This window comes from Salmo salar, chromosome ssa28 (assembly GCF_905237065.1).
Source record: "Salmo salar chromosome ssa28, Ssal_v3.1, whole genome shotgun sequence".
NCBI lineage: Eukaryota > Metazoa > Chordata > Actinopteri > Salmoniformes > Salmonidae > Salmo > Salmo salar.
The window spans coordinates 5031072-5055927 of record NC_059469.1 but is presented as its reverse complement, the minus strand read 5'-3'; the positions used below and the strand labels follow the sequence as shown (position 1 = coordinate 5055927).

The 24856-nt window shown below is 45.2% G+C and overlaps 2 protein-coding genes and 1 non-coding gene across 4 annotated transcripts; all 3 read right to left on the bottom strand.

The window, feature by feature from the left end:
- Positions 1 to 77: 77 nt before the first annotated feature.
- Positions 78 to 6242, bottom strand: argi1 (Arginase-1). Its single transcript, NM_001141316.2, is given in 8 exon segments — positions 78 to 338; positions 535 to 671; positions 839 to 943; positions 1047 to 1141; positions 3130 to 3289; positions 3456 to 3630; positions 5785 to 5857; positions 6018 to 6242. Coding segments are annotated over 8 exon segments (1014 nt in total). The 5' UTR covers positions 6123 to 6242; the 3' UTR covers positions 78 to 174.
- Positions 6243 to 6632: 390 nt separating this feature from the next.
- On the bottom strand, positions 6633 to 24777 carry heatr1 (HEAT repeat containing 1). 2 transcript variants are annotated; one of them, XM_014179208.2, is made up of 43 exons: positions 24668 to 24777; positions 24230 to 24390; positions 23884 to 24100; positions 23563 to 23704; positions 23339 to 23440; positions 23090 to 23230; positions 22733 to 22944; positions 22455 to 22588; positions 22126 to 22336; positions 21823 to 21940; positions 21466 to 21669; positions 21289 to 21377; positions 20978 to 21189; positions 19554 to 19675; positions 19134 to 19328; positions 18794 to 18953; positions 18178 to 18326; positions 17727 to 17919; positions 17286 to 17458; positions 16968 to 17138; positions 16517 to 16759; positions 16153 to 16284; positions 15960 to 16063; positions 15666 to 15812; positions 15416 to 15534; positions 15199 to 15320; positions 14884 to 15012; positions 14201 to 14419; positions 13881 to 14010; positions 13560 to 13723; positions 13327 to 13379; positions 13039 to 13162; positions 12749 to 12889; positions 12367 to 12665; positions 12019 to 12169; positions 11730 to 11888; positions 11486 to 11620; positions 11283 to 11387; positions 10936 to 11104; positions 10534 to 10688; positions 10189 to 10347; positions 9871 to 9979; positions 6633 to 7198 (listed from the first exon to the last, which is right to left on the bottom strand). In XM_014179208.2, exons 2-43 carry the CDS (start codon positions 24369 to 24371, stop codon positions 7110 to 7112), a joined length of 6444 nt encoding a protein of 2147 aa, XP_014034683.2. In that variant the 5' UTR covers positions 24372 to 24390; positions 24668 to 24777; the 3' UTR covers positions 6633 to 7109. The 2 variants fall into 2 exon arrangements, with proteins under 2 accessions (XP_014034683.2, XP_045565973.1); XM_045710017.1 differs by having other exon boundaries at positions 18794 to 18950.
- On the bottom strand, positions 14579 to 14709 carry LOC123731489 (small nucleolar RNA SNORA14). Its single transcript, XR_006762642.1, has one exon. It is a non-coding gene; the product is annotated as a small nucleolar RNA SNORA14 (small nucleolar RNA).
- Positions 24778 to 24856: the final 79 nt, after the last annotated feature.

Sequence of the window (24856 nt, the reverse complement as noted above, 5' to 3'; positions counted from 1 at the left end):
CATAATTGATTGGAACAACTGCAGAACTATTCCTATTACCACAGTTATTACCAATCAAACTTTAAAACAATTCTGAAAAAAAAAAAGTATTTTAATCTCCATGATTTAATACAAAAGATTGCGTTGATGGCCAGAGCCCTTGATCGTAACAAGATCCTGGTGGAGGTTGGCACCTCAAGGCAGGGGCATCTTGTAGTCTGCAGGGTGGTTTCCCTCCCGAAGCTTTCCGAAGCAGCCACGTATCAGATCTACTGCAGCGTTGACCGTGGAGCTGATCTCATCCTCTGTCCTGCCCCTCTTAGGGTTCACCTCCACCATGTCCACTGCAGACAGCAGCCCTGCACAAAGAAAACACATCGCTTAACACACACCTGACTGACTACACACACACACACACACACACACACACACACACAGACACAGACTAAACAGTACATTGGAGCAGCATCAATACCGATGCACTCCCATCTCTCGCTGTGTGTGTGTGCGTTATCATCTCTGTTGATGTGCATCTGTGTGTGTGTTATCTCTCACCTGTCTGACAGATGTGCTCTGTGATGTAGATTCCCTCCCTGTAGGTCAGCCCTCCCACTACTGGGGTTCCTGTGGCCGGGGAGATTGACGGGTCCAGGGCGTCGATGTCATAGCTCAGGTGGATGGGCTTCTTCACCCTGTTGAATCAGAGAAATGAATTCATGTCGAACACGTGTCAATGCCCAATATTTCCATTGATGTATCCAAGTTATTTTATATATATATATATATATATATATATATATATATATATATATATAGCAAGAAATGAAAACGACCCAGTGAAATTGTTGAGGCTACATACTTTGAAAAGATGTAGTCACATGTCTCCTCCATCACTTTGGCGATTCCAAGGCGATCCACCTCAGTCATGGAGTAAACTTTGATACCCAGTAACTTCAGGATATGGCTGTAATGGGAGATATCTTTTTTTTTATTCTTCTGTAAACAATTATGTAGTGCAAGGTCATGATAAGATAGTGTATGATACAGGATGACGGGCAAAAACATACTGCTCCTCTGGATCCACGTCTCTCAAGCCAATGTAGACTATGTCTTTGGCTGATACGCATGGCTTTATCCAAGAGAAATTTGGCAGAACTGGAATCTAATCAAAGAAACAGAGACAAGTCTGCATCCAGAACTGTAGCTCATACCCATGTACAAAACCAGTCAAAAGTTTGGACACACCTACTCGTTCCATGGTTTTTCTTTATATCTACATTGTAGAATAATAGTGAAGACATAACACATGGAATCATGTAGTAACCAAAACAGTGTTAAACAAATCAAAATATATTTTATGTTTGAGATTCTTCAAAGTAGCCATCCTTTGCCTTGATGACAGCATTGTACACTCTTGGCGTTCTCTCAACCAGCTTCATGAGGTAGTCACCTGGAATGCATTTCAATTAACAGGTGTGCCTTGTTAAAAGTTAACGTGTGGAATTTCTTTCCTTCTTAATGCGTTTGAGCCAATCAGTTATATTGTGACAAGGTAGTGGTGGTATACAGAAGATAACCCTATTTGGTAAAAGACCAAGTCCATATTATGGCAAGAACAGCTCAAATAAGCAAAGAGAAACGACAGTCAATCATTTCAATAAGACATGGTCAGCTCATGCAGAAAATGTCAAGAACTTTGAAAGTTTCTTAAAGTGCAGTCGAAACTAGCTCTCATGAGGATCGCCACAGGAAAGGAAGACCCAGAGTTACCTCTGCTGCAGAGGATAAGTTCATTAGAGTTTCCCGCCTCAGAAATTGCAGCCCAAATAAATGCTTCACAGAATTCAAGTAACAGACACATCTCAACATCAACTGTTCAGAGGAGACTGCGTGAATCAGGCCTTCATGGTCGAATTGCTGCAAAGAAACACTACTTAAGGACACCAATAATAAGAAGAGACTTGCTTGGGCCAAGAAACATGAGCAATGGACATTAGACCGGTGGAAATCTGTCCTTTGGTCTGATGAGTCCAAATTTGAGATTTTTGGTTCCAACTGCCGTGTCTTTGTGAGACACAGAATAGGTGAACGGAGGATCTCTGCATGTCTGGTTCTCACCGTGAAGCCTGGAGGAGGAGATGTGATGATGCTTTGTTGGTGACACTGTCAGTAATTTATTTAGAATTCAAGGCACACTTAACCTGCATGGCTACCACAGCATTCTGCAGTGATACGCCATCCCATCTGGTTTGCGCTTAGTGGGGCTATCATTTTAATTTTTTTATTTAACTAGGCAAGTCAGTTAAGAACAAATTCTTATTTACAATTACGGCATGTTTTTCAACAGGACAATGACCCAACACACCTCCAGGCTGTGTAAGGGCTATTTGACCAAGAAGGAGAGTGATGGAGTGCTGCATCAGGTGACCTGGCCTCCACAATCACCTGACCTCAACCCAACTGAGATGGTTTAGGATGAGTTGGACTGCAGAGTGAAGAAAAACTCCTTCAAGACTGTTGGAAAAGCATTCCAGGTGAAGCTGGTTGAGAGAATGCAAAGAGTGTGCAAAGCTGTCATCAAGCAAAGGGTGGCTACTTTGAAGAATTTAAAATATTAAATATTTATTTTATTTTATTTAACCTTTATTTAACTAGGCAAGTCAGTTAAGGACAAATTATTATTTACAATATTTAGATTTGTTTAACACTTCTTTGGTTACTACATGATTCCATATGTGTTATTTCATAGTTTTGATGTCTTCATTATTATTCTACAATGTAGAAAATAGTAAAAATAAAGAAACCCTTGAATGAGTAGATGTGTCCAAACTTTTGACTGGTACTATATAACACTGTCACCACCTAAAACATAAACACAATTGATATAACTATTCTCTTTCCCCAAAAAAATATTTCATAATCACTTTCTAGAAATTCATGATTCATGACGTGTACAGGAAGAGGAAGAATCTCATGATAAATCCCCCCCCCCCCCCCAAAAAAAAAAAAACAGGCATTGCACAACTGTGTAAATACTGCTATTGTGAATACCAAGGTATAACATTTACTGGTCAAACTTAATGATACAGTACTTGAAATATAAAAACTAGGTGATGCCTATGGGAAAAGAGGGAGAGATAGAGAAATCACCTTGGATTGCAGCTCATGGATGAGGTAGGACATGGGCTGTCCGTGGATATTGCCTGTAGGGGAGGTCAGGGGTGTGTTGATGTCTGCATGGGCGTCTACCCATACTACACTGAGGTCCTTCTTAGCTGCCGCATGCCCCTGGATCGAGCCTATTGCCAAACTGGACACAGACCAAAATTGGAGTGAAATCCACATCACATTGTTAGGGAAGAACCCCTAACCCTCAATAATTGTTGGTGTATTTTGGCTGGTTGTTGACACTGGGCACTTGCTCTACTACAGGTGAATGTGAGACACACAGACATGTGACATACACACACACACACCTGTGGTCTCCTCCCAGCATCACACAGGTGTGTCCGTCATTTTTCACAGCGTGGACGGCTGCAGACAGACGTTGGTTGGCGCTGCCCACCGCTCTGGGTCTCTTCACATTGCCTATTGGCTCATCGTTGGCCACCTCCTCAAACGTCACGTTGCCATAGTCTTTGACTGCACAGCCTGTGTAGGATGAGATTGGGCAACACAATTGACATAAGAAAACGCATTAGTCAATGCACCTACAGTAATCTCATGTTTTAAAAAATCAAGGCATGAGCTGTCAATGGATCACTTAGACAGAAAAGAAAAGTTGCCACGAGTCAATGGATTACCACCATGTTTATAATGGTCCATCCCTGTACATGTTCTAAACTAGTCCTTGCCTCTGATCTTACTACCATTTGGTAATGTTAAAACTCATACTTTTTGCCAATATGCTAAATCCCCTCCATTTTACCAAAATGCTAAATGTTACATTCCCTCCATTAATAAACATTTCCCAATCTGATGCAAATTACCTCTCTCCTAGTTTAAATAAATGACTTATGAAATACATATTTTACTATGTCTGTTACTATGTTAGTGATTGCAAAATAAACATTTCACAATCGGATGCAAATGAGCTCTCTCCTAGTTTAAATAAATGACTTATGAAATACTTATTTTACTATGTCTGTTACTATGTTAGTGATTGAGGCGTCTCTGTCTGCAACCTGGTCTCAGAGTATTTTGTATTATTCAGTACGTAAATAATAGTATCACCATATGGTATTATATATTTTGTTTCGTATGGTATGTATTCATTTTTCATGTCCTTCATCCATTTCGTAAGATATGTTACGAATTTGCAAAACTTACAATATGTTACAAATTCTAATTTGTGGTGGCTAATTTTAGCTTGGCTAGGGGTTAGGGCTAGGGATTAGGGTTAAGGTTAGGGTTAAGTTGAGGAGTTAGGTTAAACAGTTAAGGTTAGGGGAAGGGTTAGCTAAAAGGGTTAAGGTTAGGGTCAGGGGAAGGGTTAGCTAACATGCTAAGTCATTGCAAAGTAGACAAAAAAATTTAAATAGTTGAAAAGTTGCTAATTAGCTAAAATTGTCTATGGTGAGATTCAAACGTGCAACCTTTGGGTTGCTAGACATTCGCGTTATAGGCCCATTCATCCACCCCGACCAACCACCCTCTTTCGTTTTTGCCTCAAGTAACCTTCTGTCTTATGTAACAATACCAAACGTAACATATCATAATAATTTCAGTATCCCGGATTTATATTTACTACGTTATGTCTAGTTTATGAGACCAGGCTGCTGTGTGCTATTCTCTCCGTAGGGCACACAGTCAGGCTAAGGATTGACAGGACACTTGTCCTCAGAGTGCCCCAACTGTTGCTGGCGGTTTAATGAGTGAGAATGTTATCACTGGCATGCATACTGAATGCAGGAGGCTGCCATTGTCGTGACCCAAACACATACACACAAACATGGAAGGGGGAGTGAAGCAAGGTCAAAAGAGCTAGGCCTATCAGATGCCTTCTCCTGTGTGATATGAATAAAACAGAGAGGGTGCTTAGGATGTCTTTGATCTCACGTGATCACACACATGGGCAGAGGAGGACACACCCACACACACCCACACACAGAGTGATTGATCCTGCTCACATGTTAATCCACTTGGATCACACAGATCCCCCCTGCCACTCTTACGGTCACGGATTTCCCAATAAGACTTCCCACGACTAAACACTTCAAAAGACAGTTCAGTCTTACTGGTCGTATTTCCAAAGGAAATTCCTGTCTGTGTTATACTCTGGTCACAAACTCAAATTCAAGTTCAGGTGTATTTTTTCCAATAGGATTATTTCTGTAGCCTAGCCTATGTAATATCACTTATTCACATAGTTTGTTCAGAACTGCCCTGGAATTGAACTTGGTCATGGAAAATAAATCATGCCCTTCGCTTGTGTAAATGATGTTGCCATTTGACACCAGGTTTCAAACGGATCCCCAATATGCTAATGCTTCCATCTGAACACCTCTGCCAGGCAAGTCAAAGAAAAGGTTGGACGTCTGGTGACTTCCTCATAAGAGCTCAGATCACATAATAATTTGATTAAACCAATAGCATACTGATGCAAATATTGCAATTTGGGAATGCACAGGATAATTTCCTTATTTCTCTCGGGAAAACAAATACTTTGAATGTAAACAGATTCCCTGTACTGTACATTCTATATTCGCACCGTTTTATTCAGTTCAGATGTCTTCATTTCTGCACTGGAGCTACCTAGCTAGCCTATATCACAGAATGAGTGTAAAATCAATATCAGGACGTCACCTTGCGCTTTAAGCTTCTTCACCAATCCGGCTGCGCGAATGAGGTCTGGTCCTTTCTCCACACCATCCCGCGGCTGCAGCAGATATATATTTATGGGACTGTGTAGGCCTATTACAGCAATACATTAAAACATATATATACTGCATATAACGGTAGTCCATTGAGCCCATTCGAATACCTATCAATAGCCTATAATAAGTAGGCTAGCCTACAATAAAATATTGACTACTCACTTGTCCTTTTGAAAAAGGCGCTCCAATAATTCCAACTGAGTGATGACTTCGCTTATAAATTCTGAAGGCGAGTTGTAATCCTCCCGAGCTTTTCATAATGACCATTATCCTGTGTCGGGACACAGTGTACAGGAGCACAGGGTTGGAGCGGCGCTGGAGCACTATCAAATTGTTCACCGAAATCAAAGGCACATCGCCAGTGTGTGACGACACCAGCGTGAGCGTGGTACAGTAAACCCAACAGGGAGCCTATTGCCGCTCTTAATGGTCCACACAGCGAAAAGTTTCAGCACCGACCCAGCATCATCACATATAAGCGGCTTTATTTCACTAAAATTCCATAACTCATCGTTGCATTGTATTTAGCGTTTGATGTTGACGTTAGTGACAGCCTTAATAAAGTGATACCAATAACAATAAAAGTTCAATAATCTTGTGTCATGGGGCAGCAGTGGAATTCATAATCATTTTGAGTCATGTCTATTGAGGTGTTTTCAATAGGGACAATTCAAATACAATTTTACTGGTGCTATATCTAAATGTGAATATTCCATCAAATGGAATGACTCATGACAGATTAAGGTTCCTTCATATTCAGCAGTAAGTAGTACTGGATTAGCTTCCAAAAGCCTTTATTCAAATGTATTTCAATGAAGAGTGTGTTGACAAATGTATTATTTAAAATGTACATATTACATTGTCATACAATGTAACAAAACCAAGACTTAAAAAGTTCCCATAAGTTTTTCATAACACCTCCCAGAAAGGGAAAAGACAACAGCAATAGCCTAACAAAATTAATACATTTTTGAATTCCCACAGGATACATTTTGGCCTGATGATTTCTTCTCTTACTGCTAGAGATCCATCCTATATGTACCAGGTATCCAGTGGCAAGAGGTACAAGCAAACAAAGGTTAACCTCCAGTGTCTCCCATCTTTATTTTGATTGTTGCACGGTTCTGGGAAACAGTTAATGTCTAAACTGGGGGAGAGGGGCTGAGGCTCAGCCTTCTGATAGGGGGACGTAGTGGGCTACGGGTCAATCTGGGCCCTTATAATGGTGGTGAAGAGGTGGAAGTGGGACGCAGGTTAGAAGTAACTCTGAAGAGGCTCTCCCAAGATGGTTTCCATCTCGTGGATCACCTTCTGTACTTGATGCTCCACCTCCTCGCATTCATCTGTAACGGAGAAAAACACACACAGCGGTAAGCACAAAATGGTGGCCATCGACCAAGTTCGCCAACTACCCTAAACACATCAATATTTACAGTGCCTTCAGAAAAGATTCATACCCCTTAATTTATTCCACATTTTTGTTGTGTTACAGCCTGAATTAAAAATGGTTTAATTGTTTCTCACCCATCTACACACAATACCCCCATCTCAAGGTGATGTTTGCAGATTTATTGAATATTAAATACAGACATCTCATTTACATAAGTTATGGAAGGGGGATACACCTAGTCAGCTGCACAACAAAGCATTCAAACAAAATGTGTGTTCCGCATTTAACCCAACCCCTCAGAGAAGTGCGAGGGGCTGCCTTAAATCGACGCCCACATCATCGGCACCCAGAAAGCAGTTGTTGTTGGGGGTTAATTGCTGTGCTCAAGGGCAGAACAGATTTTCACCTTGTCCACTCGGGGATTCAAACCAGCGGCTTGTCGGTTACTGGCCCAACACTCTTAACCGCTAGGCTACCTGCCGCCCAAGTATTCACACCCCAGATACCTTGTAGAAGCACCTTAATGTCTCGATTACAGCTTTGAGTCATCTTGGCTATGTCTGTATCAGCTTTGCACATCTGGATTTGGATATTTTCCCCCTGCAAATTTTCACAAGTTCTGTTAAATTAGATGGGGAGCAGCAGTGAACAGCAATCTTCAAGTCTTTCCACTGATTTTCTGGGCTTTGGCTGGACCACAAGGATTTTCACATTGTTCTTCTGAAGCCATTCCAGCATTGCTTTGGGTCATTGTCCTGTTGGAACATGAATCTACACCCCCCAGTCTATGGTCGTTTGCACTCTGAAGCAGGTTCTCAAAGATTTGCCTCTACTTGGCTCCATTCATTGTTCCCCTCCATCCTTACCAGTCTCCGCTGATGAAAAGCATCCCCACAGCATGATGCTGCCACCACCATGCTTCACGGTAGGGATGGTGTTAGACGGGTGATGAGCTGTGCCTGGTTTTCTCCAAACATAGCGCTTTGCATTCAGGCCAAAGAGTAACATTTTTGTCTCATCAGACCACAGAATCTTTTGCCTTATGCTCGGTCTTTCATGTGCCGTTTTGCAAACTGAAGGGGTACCGTCATGTGCCTTTTTCTTAGGAGTGGCTTCAGTCTGGCCACTCTCCCAGATTGGTGAAGTGCTGTAAGACAGTTGTCCTTCTGGCAAGTTCTTATCTCAGCCAAGGAACTCTGTAGTTCTGTCAGAATAATCATTGGGTTCTTGGTCATCTCCCTGACCAAGGTCCTTCTTGCCCGATGGCTCAGTTTGATCAGATGGCCAGCTCTATGCAGAGTCTGGGTAGTTCCACATTTAAAAAATTTCCCAATAATGGAAACCATTGTGCTCTTGGAAACGTTCAACACTTTAGAAATTGTTTTATACCCTTCCCCAGATATAATTGTGATGATGCATATATCTCGGAGATCTATGGACAGTTCCATGGACTTCATGGTATAGTTTCTGCTCTGAAATGCCCTGTCAACTGTGGGACCTTATATTGACGGGTGTGTGTTTCTTCCTAGTTTATTTATATTTTTTACCCCTTTTTCTCCCCAATTTTGTGGTATCCAATTGGTAGTTACAGTCTTGTCCCATCACTGCAACTCCCGTACGGACTCGGCAGTGCGTCCTCTGAAACACGACTCAGCCAAGCCGCACTACTTCTTGACACAATGCCCCCTTAACCCAGAAGCCAGCCACACCAATGTGTTTTAGGAAACGCCGTACTTTGCGACTGTGTCATGTGCCCGGCCCACCACAGGAGTCGCTAGAGCTCGATGGGACAAGGACATCCCGGCCGGTCAAACCCTCCCCTAACCCGGGCTGACGCTGGGCCAATTGTGCGACGGCTGCGACAGAGCCGGGACTCGAACCAGGATCTCTAGTGGCACAGCTAGCACTCGGGAGGCCCGTAGGTATGTTTCTTTCTAAATCATGTCCAAACTATTGAATTGGCCAACGGTGGACTCCAATCCAGTTGTAGTGACCTCTCAAGGACAATCAAAGGAAATTGGATGCCCCTGAGCTCATTTTGTAGTGTCCTAGCAAAGGGGTGTGAACACTCACGTAAATGAGCTATTACTGGATTTCATTTTTGATACATTTGCAAAAATGTCTAAAAACACTTTCAGTTTGCAATTATTGGGTAAATTGTATAGATGGGTGAGAGAAACAAATAGAATCAATTTTGAATACAGGCTCAAACAACAAAATGTGGATTAAGGGGCATACATACTTTCTGAAGGCACTGTAGCTACCATTACACCACCCTGCTATTGTCCTACTTTCTTCAACTACCCTAGGCACATATGAGGATGAGAGGGATGTCTGCATACTGCCAAACCATATATTTATAAGCATCGCTCCTTTTCAGCTACAAGCAGAAAATAATATGCCGAGGAACAGTTTGCTTTCAAAATGACAGAATATAATAAACGATGCTTATTCAAAGAGGTTTCCAGATATGCTTAAATGGAATGTACTCTGCTACACAGAGGGGGGGACGGGACGGACGGACAGACAGACATGTCTCAAATATGCTAACATTACATAAACATTATAGCTGCAGAAAGAGAAAAGTGTGAAAAAAAAGAAAAGGTGATGAGACAGTGAACCTACCCTCCATGAGTTCAGCCAGGAAGGGGATGGTCTCTGGTAGCAGGACCATGTAGTTCTCCCTCAGCTTAGAAGCCAGCTCCAGCAGCATCAGCAGGGCAGAGAAACGCACCTGATTGGGGGGGGAAGAGAACAACAGGCCTTTATTTCAGTCACTTGATCACTCGTGGTCCTGGAGAGCTGCAGGTGGGCAGGGTTTTTGTGCTGACCCAGCACTAACACACCAGCTAACTATGGTCTTAATGACTACTTGAATCACATGTCTGTTGGTACTAGGTTGGGAATCCAATCCAACTTCTTCACACTTCTCAGACGTCTCACCTTGGACGAGCTGTGTCGCGTCTTCAACAGGATCTGGTAGTTGAGGGTCTTCCACAGAGTGTCGTCACCCACGGCAACGCAGAACTGGCCCACGCACGGCACCAGGTGCTTGGTGACTCTGGTCTGGTAAACCTCCTCTCCACCCAGGGTGTTCTCCAACTACACACAGACAGGCAGACATTTATACACCACTGCTATAGGGGAGAACAGGGGACCACAAGAATAGAAAAGGGCATAAGGAAAAGGCGCACGGCATCCATATTAGGAAGACCCTCAGTTGTAAAGCTTGCCATTTCTGTGGATGAATCCTTTGTTATAGTGATGTGAGAGAGGGGTGAGGCTGACCTGATCGACCAGAGGGGTCATGAGGGAGTCGGCTCTCTCCTTGCTGACGAAGCGCTGCGTGTCGTACAGGCAGATCTTATGGAGGCAGTCCAGTATGTACTCCAGCAGCAGGCAACGCTTCTCAATGTTGTCGTCTGTGTCAAAGAAGGCTTCATCTGAATGAGGGAAGGAGTGGATTAAAAGAGGGAAAATAAGCAAAAGACTTTCAAATACTTCCCGGAGTGCCTTGCGTTAATCATTCACGTGACTCAAAACCAACAGTGAACCAGAAACGGGCAAATCCCCGATCAAACACGACCGTCGTTGTCCAGCAAAGCCAAACTAATCCAGACACTTCATCTTAGAGACCTTCGATTCATAGACAGTCTGTAACCACACATGAGAGAGAGAGGAGAGACCCACCTGTCTTTGTGACGTTAGTCTGACGGAGCAGGTCAGAGACGGGCTTGACCAGGTGACCGGCAAACAGGACAAAGAGCCCCTTGAGCCTGTCTGCGATGCTGTCCGACAGGCGGTAGAAGGTCAGCAGGCGGTCCTTGGCTACGCTCTCAGTCTTGCACCAATCAAAGAGCTGCATGGGCATAAACACAGTTAAGCACCATGACTCTTCAAGTGATTACATTTGGACTAATACTGGGAGATAAGTGTGCTTTGGGAATTAGGGTACCATCTAATAAAAAATAAAAAAACAAGGAACACACAAAACAACTGAAGTAGGACAGCGTCGATTCTCAAGTAATGATGCTTACTTTGAAGAACAGGGGCCTGAAAGTGACTTCAGATAGCTTCATAACCATGGCCAGGAGACAGTCGATCACATAGCCCTCAATCTCCTTGGTCTTCTCCAGATCACCCTGCAAACAAACACGACAGTCTTAACTATGGCAGACAAAAACAAAGAATTTAGTGAGTGTCATTCAAACTGTTATGAGCTCAACAGAGAGAGACATACTTGGCAGTGTTGGGCCCGGAAGTCCAGTGCAATTAGGAAGAAGGACGTAAGCTCTGATTGGTGGGAGGTCAGCTGATCCTTCTCCATGTGACCAATGTGCTCCTTCAAGATGCTCATCAGGGGACCCAGCTGGCTCTGTGAAAATGAAAGGAGAAACACTCAATACATGACCGCACAATGTGAACGTCATTTATTTCCTCCATCCTTACATATCCCAGGCTATTCCAGGTAATTCACCACCTACCTGTTTGGAGTTCACCGTCTTGCTGTAGCACTTGGTGAGGGTGGGCAGCAGGACCCTGGGGGGCACCTTGGTGGCCACAGTGGTCCTGAGGGAGGCCAGTCGCACGGCCAGCTGTGGGGTGGTGGTGGCCTTCTCTGCCACCCGTGTCAGTCGAGCCACCTGGGGGACACATTACACCGTTACATCATTTCAGTACGACAGGTCCCAGTCGATGTATTGTATGTTTACTATAGGTTTATTATGATAGAAACCAGATGGACGTGTGTGTGTATGGGATAGTAGAAGTTACCTGAAGCAGTGTGTCCTGCAGGTAGGGACTGATGAAGTGAGGCAGGGTCTCAGTGACACGTTGCAGAGCTGTGACGGCACTCAACATGTAGAGCTCATTAGACAACACCTCTTTTCTCTCGGTTAGAGACTGCAGCACTGCCGGCATCAGCCTGACAACATGAGGGGACTCGAGTCAAACTTCTGACACCACATTAGTGACAGTTTACCTAGGGTATATTATTTGTAAATATTTGTGTACTATAAAAGTGTTTATAGGAAAATATAAGTAATTGATTTAACAAAATGCACTGGTCTGTGAACTACGCTGCCTCTATCTACCGTGAACACAGAAGCGTAGACTGTGTACCTGGGCAGCTGTGGGATGGCGAGGGCCTTCAGAGTGCTGGCCACCTCAGCGATACACAGTAGGGCACTGCCCATCACGTTCTTCTCCTCCTCCGGTGACACCACGATCTCCACAGCCCGGTTTAGCACCAGTACAAACGCCTCCTTATGATCCGAGCCAAAACTGCGGCACAGCAGTTTGAGGCTGTAGAGGGCTGTCTGCCTGTTGATGGCCTGCTCCTCCTCCATGACATTGACCTTGCCGTGACCATGTCCCACAATGGCCAGCAGGTCGCCTGTCAGGTCCAGAAGCACTGTCACCTGGGGTGAGATGTCAAAGGTCAGGACTACCCCCAACTACTCAAAACATACACACACAGAATATCCCCAGTCTGTGTAATAACCTGCTTCTCCTGCCACTGGGTTTTCTGGTGCAGCTTGTTGTTGAGCAGCTCCATAGCCTTCCGCCTCACAGACGGTAGTTGGTTACCCATCAGGCCTCGCATCACCGTGATGAACGTATCCGTGGGCAACAGGGCGTTGACCTGGCGATCAAAACACAGAAAAAAGAAAATGTAGGATCTCACAATGCAAACCTGGCTAGTTTTTTCTTGATATTGTAACAACATTGGTTTGCCTTTATTTTCTATGACTGAGTAGAGTACACGTCTTTCCGTCTCTGTGGCAGACTTACTTTGTCCAGGACATCGTAGGCCTTATTGAGCAGAGCTCTCCAGAACTTGCCAGTTGGTTTGTCAGTGTTCTCCTCCACACAGCGAGCCACAGTGTGGATGTAGCAAAGGATCTCCTCCAGAAGACTAAACAGGACATCAGAACAACATTGTGATACAGGGATCATTTGGAACATTGTAAGATCTTTTTATCTTACAGTCAAACAAATTGAAATCACCACAAAAAAATAATAATAATGTAATCACCAATTCCTTGCGCCACATGGTTGGTTAGTCTAAGTAGGTCTCACCTTTGCTGTAGCTTCTGCAGAGAATCCTCCACGATGTCACCGCCCGCCGCAATCTGGAAGACACACACACACAGTTAACAAACTACACTGATACACGACAGACGTTAAACTTGAGTTACATAGCCTTTTCCCAGATCTGGTTTTGCTGTCTTGCCAATGGTGTCAACTGTTTTGCTAATAGTATTGGCAAGACAGCACAAACAGATCTGGGAACCAGGCTACAGTTATATTACCATTCCCACAAAGCTGCCGGCGGCCAAGAGTTGGGCCATGAAGGAGACCGAGAGGAACTTGAAGTGGCGCAGCTCTTTGCTGCTGTGGGCCTCCATGTTGAAGATCAGGTCCTCTGCCTTCTCCTTCTCGGCTCCCCTGCCACGTGTTGGCCTCTTCACAGGTCCTGCACAAAACAAAAATGGAGTACGTTGTAAAAAAACAAATAAAACCTGGTCCCTAAAGAGCATCTGTCTTGATGTTGCTTTGTTACATAGACCCACACAGCACACCCAGCCTTTACAACAGACTAAAACGCATCGCAGGTCTGTTGAGTTCCTCACCGTCCTCTTTGTCCTGCGGCAGCGCCATGAGATACTTCAGGATCTTTATGAGAGAGACGAGCTGTTCCTCCACCTCAAACTCACAGCACACTGAGATCCAGAACTCCACGTCCCTCTCCAACGCAGCATCCTGAGAAGAGACGGACAAACATGGCGGCTTAAAGCGTTTCCTGAAGATTTTGCGCATAAAACCTAGAGCAAATTCCAAAGACACTTGTCAACAGAGGCCATAGACATACCTTCTAAAAACGCGCGCACACCTTTTTAAGTAGTATATTCCATTGTGTTGATATTTCAGTCGAGCTTTTCTCACGGCCTACCTTATCTGTGGCGTTGGTCTGGGTAGCGTGCTGCTTGAACAGGAGCAGCAGTAGGACCCAGAGGAAGCGGGCGGGCCCCAGGGTGGTCATCAGCTGGGACAGGATGGGCAGACGGCGGTGCTCGGGCACGTGGGGCAGCGCGTCGGCGAACACGTGCACGATGCGCGTCACCACCGCCTCCATGTGAGCGGTTGACTCGCCGTCGCCACTCTCATTGGCCTAGAAACAAGCAAAACAGACATGCGTGTTTTTCTGAAAAGTGGGAAGTAGAGAGAAACTCAGCAACCATGCCAAACCAGTGTGCAGGTTGCTCACACAACGCTTAAAACATCCTTTAAAGAGACAACTGACAACAATTGACGTCATAGCCCCTGTGACGAATGTCCTAGAGCTGAAATAACCGAGAGCCACTGACACACGGCCCTCAGCTTTGGATCTCTAGTTTGATCTAGCATCCTTTCTTGTCCCAGAAGCTAACATTAGCAACTAGGGGGTTTACGAGAATGCACAAGACATTTGTTTTTGATTGGCATTTACCACCCACATCTCCAGTGTTCATGTAATGCCAACCAAAACAACACATGACGTATTATTCACATTCATAGCATATTAGATGAGTGGAAGTGAGACAATGGCCAGGCCAAAGCCATCCTACATCCCTGACCGCTTGTTGGTTGACTCACCTTGATGAGGGCAGGGATGACCGTCCGGACGGTCTTGTTGATGACCTGAAAGCTGTAGGTGTCGTCCAGACGCATGATGTTGGCGCCCATGAAGGTGAAGATGGGCATGATGTTGTGCAGGACTTTCTCCTGGGAAAGAATAGAAGGGGGGGGGGGGGTCAAAGGTCATTGGAAACACTTTAGATTGGAAACAGTTTCTGATGGTTTACAGATGGCTCTGTGATGGTTGCGAGATGGTTCTTCGAGAGATTAATTCCGTGACGAATGAGAGACTGCTTTTGAGATGGCTGAGAGATGACTGTGTACAGCACTCACAGGGAAGATGCCAGCCACGCTTCCCAGAAGGAGCAGGGCATGATGGTGGGTCTGGGGCATGTCGGACATCCTCACACACTGCACCACAATCTCCACGTTGAACTTGTCCTCATCCAGCACATCTGAGTGTGGAGGACAAACAGTCAGTCACACACATTTTAGAAAAGCCTGAAGGGTGCCTCTGGGCCCCCAAAAAAAAAGTATTTAGTCTTCTCACCTTCGCTGACGGGTCCTCCGTCAGGGGAGAGCTTCTGGCAGACGTTGAGCAGGCAGCCGAGGATAAGCTGCTTGGTGTACTCTAGGTTGCCTCGCTCCACGGTGGACGTCTCCAGACACCTGAGTGGCCAGAGAGGAACAACGTTTTTTTTGCAGCGCACTATTTAGTATAGATAATAAAGGTGTAGATAATTGGGAACATGGTTGGCCTTGGTCAGGCTGAGGCTCAGAGAGTGTGCAGCTGGTTGTACCTGGAGAGCAGGCTGAAGAGAGCGGGCACCAGCGTCTGTGGCCTCTTTAGCTTCTTCTTGTGCTGCAGCAGCTCCAGGATGAGAGTCACCCTCTGCCAGGACACAGCGCCCTCTTTTGGCACTGCCTGAGAAGTGTCCTGGGCCTTCCTATATAAAGCCCAGAAACACAGTGGCTCAAGTCAAGTCCATCATAGTGGCTCCAAGTCAAATTGCATTGTAACCAATGAGGTGATTGTATCTAGTCTACGGCTTATTGTAATCAAATGTAGGCCAGTTAGAGTAGATGTTCCTCACCTCTGCAGCATCTTGCTCCTGCGGGTCTGCTGTACTGACACAGTGACTTTGGGCTTCTCTGCTGGGGCTAGCTCGTTAGCCACTAGCTCGCCGTCCACAGCAATCTACAGTGAGAGGACAGCATTAGCATCTTGTGTGGTGGTAGTGAATGATGGCTTCCCTGTAGATACAGTATGCAGAGGTTCCTCCTCACCCCTTTGAAGACACTGCTGATGGTCTGGGCACAGACAGGACTCTTGCTCTCCACCAGCAAGTCAAACATCACCCCCAGGAGCCTCTGCTGGACCTTCTCATCTCCGAGGGCTGAGTAGAACGCCTTGGTGATCTGAGAACAAACAACAGGGTCATGTTCAGTAGGAGCAAATGGGAGAAAACGAGGGTTGTCATTGTAGAAGTTTCAAAACGGTTAATTTTTTTTGGTGCCCACTGAACATGACTCAGGCAATAGGCCGGTATTTTGACGGCACAGAAATTACTAGCATACAGCCTTTGTATCATCCCAGAGTATGATCGTATGGATCTCAGTCAGGGAGAGCCGTGCTGCTACAGTAGCGTACCTGTTCCAGAGCGATGATCTGAAAGCAGGGGATATCAGGGTAGGGCTTAGACACCGTGCCCAGGGCCTTGATGAAGAGCTCCAGACAGTCCTGGTCCTTCACCAGGAGGGGGGCTGCGTGCTCGTTGTACTTCCCCAGGACCAGCTGCATGAGCAGGGCCTCGTCCTTTAGGACAGTGGGGTTCTCCGGCCCGCTCTGCTCCAGCAGGCGCTCCAGGACAGGCATTAGGACAGACAACACAGACTAAGAGGAGAAAAAAATAAAAGAAAGACAGAGACCGGGATATAAAATATGGCTTTACAAAAACTCCAATGCCCAGATAAGAGTTGTCATATAAAAAAAAAAGAGGCTTCAGAGTTGCTCCTGATCCGGTCACATCACCGTCAGGAAATAGGTTTCACATTAGATCAAGGCCTTCTTAAATTTCTGTTGTCATTCCCTGTCCACTCACCTCTCCATTGACCTCTCCCAGAGCCCTCAGTATGGTCTTGGCAGTGTAGGCAGGGCAGTTGGCCACCTGGACACCCAGCAGCAGCTCCTCCAACCCCACCAGCAGCTTCTTGTCCCGGGCCTTGCCTTTCCCTGCCCCCGTTACAGCCTCCTCATAGAGCTTCCCCAGGGCCTAGAGAAAAACACATTTGGATAGTGTGCATGATAACATTTACTGTGAATATAACATGAAATAAATGTGCGTGAGTGTGTATTATTTCTATTTGATACACAATGTTTCATTGAGGATACAAATGATGTATGTGTGTGCGCCTCTCACCTGGCTGAGGTGAGTTGGGCCAGTGGTGAGCTCCTCGGTGGTCTTCAGCAGCCTGTCTATGATGGGGTGGAAGGGAGAGCTATCCACCTGGGCTAGTGTCTGGAGGGTGGCTGTGGCTGCCCTCCTCACCTCACGGACAGGGGAGCTCAGACAGGCCAGCAGGGACAGCACAACTATAGAGGGAAAACCATATTTTGAACTTTGTTACTAATACACCATCACTACTCAATCCATTTGCTTGTTACTCCACTAATACCTTCTCCATTGTCCTAGCAGGGCGTGATTGTTGAGACATGGGTTTTTATTACACGGTCATAAAAAGAGCAGGTAATAAGCTTTAATACACCACAACACAGTAGGAACGGTTCTCGTCCCAGACAACTGATGGTAATTTTCAGACTACGCCAAACTCTATACATCAAATACAATTCTCCAGGCTACCTGGTGATGAGCCTGATGCCAGCAGTGTGAGGGTCTTCCCTGGCTGGGCGCTGAGGAGGGCTCTGCCCACATAGAGGGCCTGGGTTTGCAAAATGGCATTGACCTTACAGTCCAGCTGATCTCCGAGGTTACTGCCGTAACCCCACACCAGACTCAGGAACTTGAAGAGCTCCAGGGGATCACTCAGGTGGACCTGGGACAAATGGAGGGGGTTGAGGAATAGAATAATGTGGACTAAGTGAGGCAGTTGAAAGTAAAACAGGATATTTCTTTGTCACCTTCTTTCTCAAAAACACTAAACTTACATTTTAATGATTACATAACGGTTAAATTGTAGCCTCCTTAGAGGAATGCTGGACTTTCCCTCGAGTGAAGCTATGCTCCAATGAGTGGAGTTGAAGCATCGGTCTGTGCACTGAAATCCATTGTGCAACATATGAAGATTCAGTACCTGAAAGAGCAGCTTCATCAGGGCCCTGAAGCTGGCTGCCATGTGGCCCTGGCCTGCCCCTGTGATGATGACGTCAAACAGGCGACACAGCAACCGGAGGTAGCAGCAAGTGTTGGTGTCCAGCTTCTCTGGGTTCCACCACGTCTCACCTGACAGGAAGCAAGCAGTCTGTCAGCCTCTTTCCTTTTAACTCAGTGTGTGACCAAGTGGCAAAAATAATTGGTGATAGCAGAGTGTTAAACCTAATGAAAAACAATATGTAGCCAATTGCTTTCAAGAAGGAAAAAGGTATTTTTGTATTTTTTTTTTTAAATGTACACTGCTGCTACTCGCTGTTTATTATCTATGCATAGTCACTTTACACCTACCTACATGTACATATTACCTCAACTAACCTGTATGCCCGCACACTGACAGTACCGGGACCCATTGTATTTAGCCTCGTTATTGTTATTTTATTGTGTTCATTTTTATTTTATTTTTTACTTTTGTTTTTTTAGTAAATATTTTCTTAACTACATTGTTGGTTAAGGGCTTTTAAGTAAGCATTTCACGGTAAGGTCTAAACCTGTTGTATTCGGCGCGTGACAAATAAAATTGGATTTGATCGACTTACCTTTGAAGGAAGTGTCATGGCACTTCAGGGTGGATATGAGCCCTCTGAGCAGTGACACCAACAGCACCGCATACTCTGTATCCATGCTCTGCCCTGCCCTGAGCTTCTGCAGGTACTCTCCCAGCCCCACAGAGAAGGAGAGAGACACATCCTCCTGCTGCTGGCAACACAACAGAAGAAAATAAGGTAAACCATTTCATACGGACTTCAACAGCCCAGAAAAGTATAGAGCGGGTAAAGGAATCGCAGGATAAAAATAAATAAATACAAAGACAGAAAGTAAATATCACAAGAGACATCTGTCATTTATGTAGTTGTACAAACCGCCACTCCCTCTCACCGTAGGCATGTCTTTCTGGGTGAGTTCCAGTATTGCAGGCTCCAGCAGGGAGTAGACACTCTGGGCTGTGTGGAGGTGCTGGGTCTCACTCATGTCCCCCAGGCCCTGCAGTAAGGTCTGGCTCAGCACCACGAACGCTGCCCTCTCCCTCAGGCTGCCCCGCTGGACTGCTACCACCCCAGCCAGCTTCTCCAGCTAGCAGACATGCAAATTAGGTGAAGGGTGAGTTGTTGTACTCGGGACCCTTTCACATTGAACCCAACAAGTTCATGTAAATTCCTAGTGCTTAACCTAGTTAGCAAAGAGCTCTAAAATCACTAGATCAGCGTAAGGAAAGGAACACCATTTTGTTTTCATTGCACTCGGAATTCAATTGAACTTGACTTAGAAAGGCCACCAAATGTTTACTAATCCACTCACAGCATTACGTTTGGAAAAGGGGTCCATGTTAGACAGGTTCTTGGTCAGTGTTGAGATGAGATGCTGGTTGGCCAACCCAATGAAGTCCGGCTGAGAACTCCTCTCCACCACGGCCTTGAGCGCTGTAGAGCAGAGGGGAGAGATAGGAAGTAGTTACAGTGCCGGCCCAATATACTGGCACCCTCCCACTTTTCTTAAATCATTTCTTCTAAAATAAGTTTTTAGCTCTCGCCATAGGTTTTCGATGCGATTCAGATCTGGACTCTTTGCTGGCCACTCCAGCATTTCTTCTTGAAACATTCCTGAGTACTGGTTGATGCGCGTTTGAGGTCATCGTCCTGCTGGTAGACCCACAACCTTCAATGGAGATCAGCTGATATGTATTGCCAAAGAGGTCTAGCTTTGTTTCATTGGTTCACAGAACATTTTCCCCAGGACTTAAGCTTGTTTAGGTTGTTTTTTTTTAAAGAAGTTCAACCAGGCTTTCTCGGGTCTCCTTCAGCAGTGGGTTCTTCCTTTGTTTACCGGCAACCAAATGAAGCATTCAAACACCCTTCATACAATCAAACATAGGGAAGATTCCATAATGCTGCAGGGCTGCTATGCTGCCTCTGGTACTGGGGGCCTTGAATGTGTGCAACGTTGAACCTAGTGTCCAAAAACTGTCTCTGTTGAAGGCTGTGGGTCTTCCAGCAGAACAACCCTAAACACACATCAAAAGCACCTTGGAATGGTTCAAGAAGAAACTCTGGACTGTTCTGGAATGGCCAACAAAGAGACCAGATCTGAATCACATCCATACCCTGTGGCAAGTGCTGAAAACAGCAGTTGGTGGAGGGAACCGCTCAAACATTGAACAATAAAGGGCAGTTTGCCGCTTTAGAATGGGCCAAATTGCCAGTAGAAAGGTGCAGCCAACTCAATCGATGGCTTCAAGAAGCATTTGTTGGCAGTTATCTTGGCCAAAGGCTGTGCAACAACGTACTAGGGATGCCAATAATTTTGTCCATGCCATTTATCTTTATTTTCTAAATAGAAATTGTTAACTTAAGTTCACAAAAATAAAATTGGTTCTGCAATGTTGAAAATCCAACAACGAGGTGTGGAGAACAAACATTTTTTTTCAATTTCAACTTATTTAAGAAGAAATAGGGAATTATTTAAGAAAAAAGTGCAAGGGTGCCAATATATTTGGCCGGCACTGTATAGTACACATACCTTCTTATTCTCTGGAAGCAGACAATCCTAACAATCTGAATTTTGATTTAGATTAGTGGCATCATGCTAGAGTATACGGGTATATATGATCCCTCTATCTACCAAAGTACCCTCCATAGCATTCTCAGTAAAACGTTTGCAAGTGTTCTCAAAGACAAAAAAAATGAAAATACATTTATTGTGAAACCATTTTCGAATGCGTTTACCATAGGCCCAGCCCTGAGTGAGGTTGTGCTGGGATATGATGGAGGACTGGGCCACACAGGTGGCCAGCTGGAGGTCTGGGGAGTCGGGCAGGGCCGAGGTGACCACAAGAAAGGGCAAAAGACCCCAGACGACACAAGCCTTAAGGTCAGAGTTCCCTTCAACCAGTCTGGGTTCATCCAGAACCCTCACTGCCTCCTTCAACAATGGACACCTATGAGGAAGCACATGGAAGCCATTCAATATCATACTACGAATTTGGAGTTATTTGGGGAATTGATGTGCATTTCAAAGAACTGAAAACAGCATTAACCAGTTTCCAGCATTTGAGAGGTCTACACGTTGTAGCAGTGAGAGGAGACATGACACAGTGTCCTCTGGATCCAGGCGATCAACGTAGAGCTGTGGAGGGAAATATGATACGTTAGGTTTAATCACTAGTAGATTCCAATATGAATGTACTTGAAAGTCTCATGTTCCAGCCAGTCACCTCCAGGGCCTTCAAGGTTGCAGCCACCACCTCTGGGACGTCATCCTTCATACGCTCCAGCAGAGCCTCCTTCAGGAAGGCCTGGTCAAAACCCCCCTGTCCTGAGGTGACAATGCCCATCAGGTGTTCCACAGCCATGTGCCTCACAGAGGGGAGTGGGTGCTTCAGGCTCAACACGAGGGAGGTGTCAGAGTCCCCGAGGATCTGTAGCCAAAAAAATATATGTTAAAAAGACAGCGGAGTGTAAGAAAACAAAATGACACAGAATGGCTTTGAGGAGGTTGAGCTGATCTCCTATATATCTGCCTAAGTGCAGCCTTCACTCAGAACCTTCTCAGCCAGGGCGCTGCCGCCTACCTGGTACTTGCCACTGCTCATGGACAGGGAGATGAATTGGTGGAAGAGGTTCTTGTCCTCTGCGCTAGAGATGTCACTCACATGGCCCTCCAGGACCATGTACACAGCACCTGGGTACCTGCAACAACAGACATGTCAGTGTAATCAATATACACACAATGGAGTGGGAAGGAACGAGGACACACGTGTGGGTACTGTGGTTCAGCAGCTGAGAGAATAACTACAGTTTGGCTACTACCAATTGAAAGGGAAGCAAGTAGCCCTCAATTAATGCCAGTGTTTAAAAGAAAAGGCCAAACTTACTTTGACTCGAACAGTCGGACTAATGGCAGCAAGCGCTGGTTGAGGGCAGCGACACCCTCAGCAGAGAGCCGACTCTGGGAGAGGTATTCCTCAAGTAGCATCATTGCTACTGTGTTATCGAGACCACCAGACAGTGGAAGGCCTTGAAGGACAGACTCGAACAGGTTCCCATGGCGGGTGCTCTCTGAGGGCTCCTCAGTCTCCATCTCATCTATAACAAACAAAAGACAACACTTTTATCTTTCTTATTAAAGGGATTCAATGGCAATATACATACGCATCCAGGTTAAAAAACAAAGAGTCAGATGCAGGTATACACTGCTACTCACCAGTGCCGGTGGTGACAACAGCATGAACCAGGTGAGGCAGCAGGTAGCGTAATAAGGGACTGATGTCATGAACTGCAGCCATTGCCTGGAGGGAGGGGACCAAGGAAGTCACGGCACACAGCTGGCCAAAGGATCTAAAGGACCATTTTTAAATAAAACACAGAGAATGCCAATTAAGAAACACCAAACAATCCTAAGATGCCCTAAAATGACACACACTCAAAGTGATGAAATAGTTAAAAAAATAAAAATTCTTCCTATTCCACTTCTTCACTCACTTTGGGCCGACAGTGCCCTCCTTCTGGTTCTGCAGGAGGACGATGAGGCAGCCCAGGCCCTCTTTAGGCAGCACAGGCTCCTTGCACAGTGACTTGCTGATCTGCAGGGCCAGGATGTCCACCAGCTGGGCCTCCATCACCACCTTCACAGCCAGCTGGCACACTATCATGTAGGTGGCAGCCTTGTAGTCTGTCAAAGAGGACTTCAAACCCTGGAGACACAAAGGAAATGGTCAGCATGAGCTGAACAGTGTCCTCGTGGTTTATTCCTTAACTTCAATAAAAAAAAGTTTCTGTATCGGTGTCAACGCCTCAAAATAGAATGGTTTCTTATGAAGCTTAAATGCAGTATCTAACCTTCTGAACATAAGGCAGCAGCTTGGATATGATTGTGTCAGAGACTTTCTCCACAGCATCCAAAGCCGGTACAATAGTGGAGGCATAAAAAGAGAAAATCACTCGAAGCTGGGCACAGTTGCCAGAATGTCCTGAATATCCCTGCAAAAAAAGAAGACCAACAAAAACAGGTCAAGATGAGGCACTGTGCTTGATACCTGAGCATACATATAAGCTATATTGAGGTATAAGGCAATGTATTGGGTTTACCTTGATTGACTTCGTGACCAGGGTGCAGATGAAATCCATGAAGCCCAAGTCTTTGTAACAGTGAGTGATTAGGGTTCCTCTGGCCAAAGGAACTCCTGGTTTCTGTAAGGAAATCAACACAATGGTCATTGATGACATGCTGATTATAATGAAAAATAACAACAAAATCTATCAACTTCCAATAGTTATGCTCATAAATCAAAGCTAGCTTCTATAGCAATTACCTGAAGCCCCTCGAGCCAATTCCATCGGTTAGTGGGGTCCTTTAACTTAAAAAGCTGAATGACTCTGACAAACACTTTAGTCTCGTGATAGGGCAAGGCACAGGCAAGCAGTGTGTCCACATTATACAGGTGGATGTGGAACCTGCAAGGATGAAAGAGAATAACAACCAGTATTAACACAATGTCAATAAAACAAATTCAATATGAATAGGCTACATACAACGAGGCAATGAAAACAGCAGCTTAGACACACTTTCCTTCAAATGTAAACATAACACTTGATTGAGAGAATATCCTGTAGATAGAAAAATGGGGGGGCACCTGTGTACAAGCCACTCGATGCACTTCTGGGCAGGCTTGAGTAGAAAGTACGGGGACAGGCGTGTAAGAAACAGGGAGATGCCTGCGTCAAGTTTCTTGTTGACCTCCTTGGACTGGACACTGCGCTCCATGTCCACTGAGGCTTGGCTGAATAGTGTCTCCTGGAACTCACTGAATGCAGGCTCGATGCCCAGGAGTTCCTCGAGCCCTGTGCATCCTAAAATGCAAGAGAAAAGAGATAGTCCGGGAGAAGTAGCTGAGAAGTTTAAACAGTAGTCATTTAGAAGTCAACAAGCTGCAACAGTGAAGTCAAGACTGACATCAGGAAGACCAATGTCAAACGTACCAAGTGCAAAGAAGGTGCTTCTATCCATACTGGAAGCATCTTTAGGGTCAAACAGTAGGGATGCAACCTCCCGACGAGTGAGCAGATTGGGGTCATTTTGTGGCAAGGCCAGGCGTTTCAACTGGTGGGCTAAAGATGTCATTGTGTCAGGTTCTCAAGATCTGTTGGGAGAGGCAATCATTATAACGTTACCTTTGACACTGTACTGCATATTTCTAGTACTAGTAAGCTAACGTTGGCTAACCAAAAAATCGTATCTGTGCCCAAACTGTTAGCTAGCATTTTTTGCCGGCTGCTAGGCCATAGTTCATAAACGACCAGCTTTAACACCCGAAGCTATGCGCTACTACATTACTAGGGTCATTCTTCTGTGGATTTAAAAACACAACGTAAGATAGATATAAAACATTATTATTGTACAGTTAGTTGTTACTGTACCTCGGATCCGCACTCCTACTTTCCCACACGTGCGTTTTCTCTGACCTCTCTGATGGTATTCACATCCGGTTCACGACATGTACTTCAAAATAAAAGTGGCTAAACCACAGCCCTTTTCTATTTTTTCTGTAAAAAAAAATATATGCTGTATTCAATGCAGTCAAATTACACAGAAGTCGTTTTAGAGAG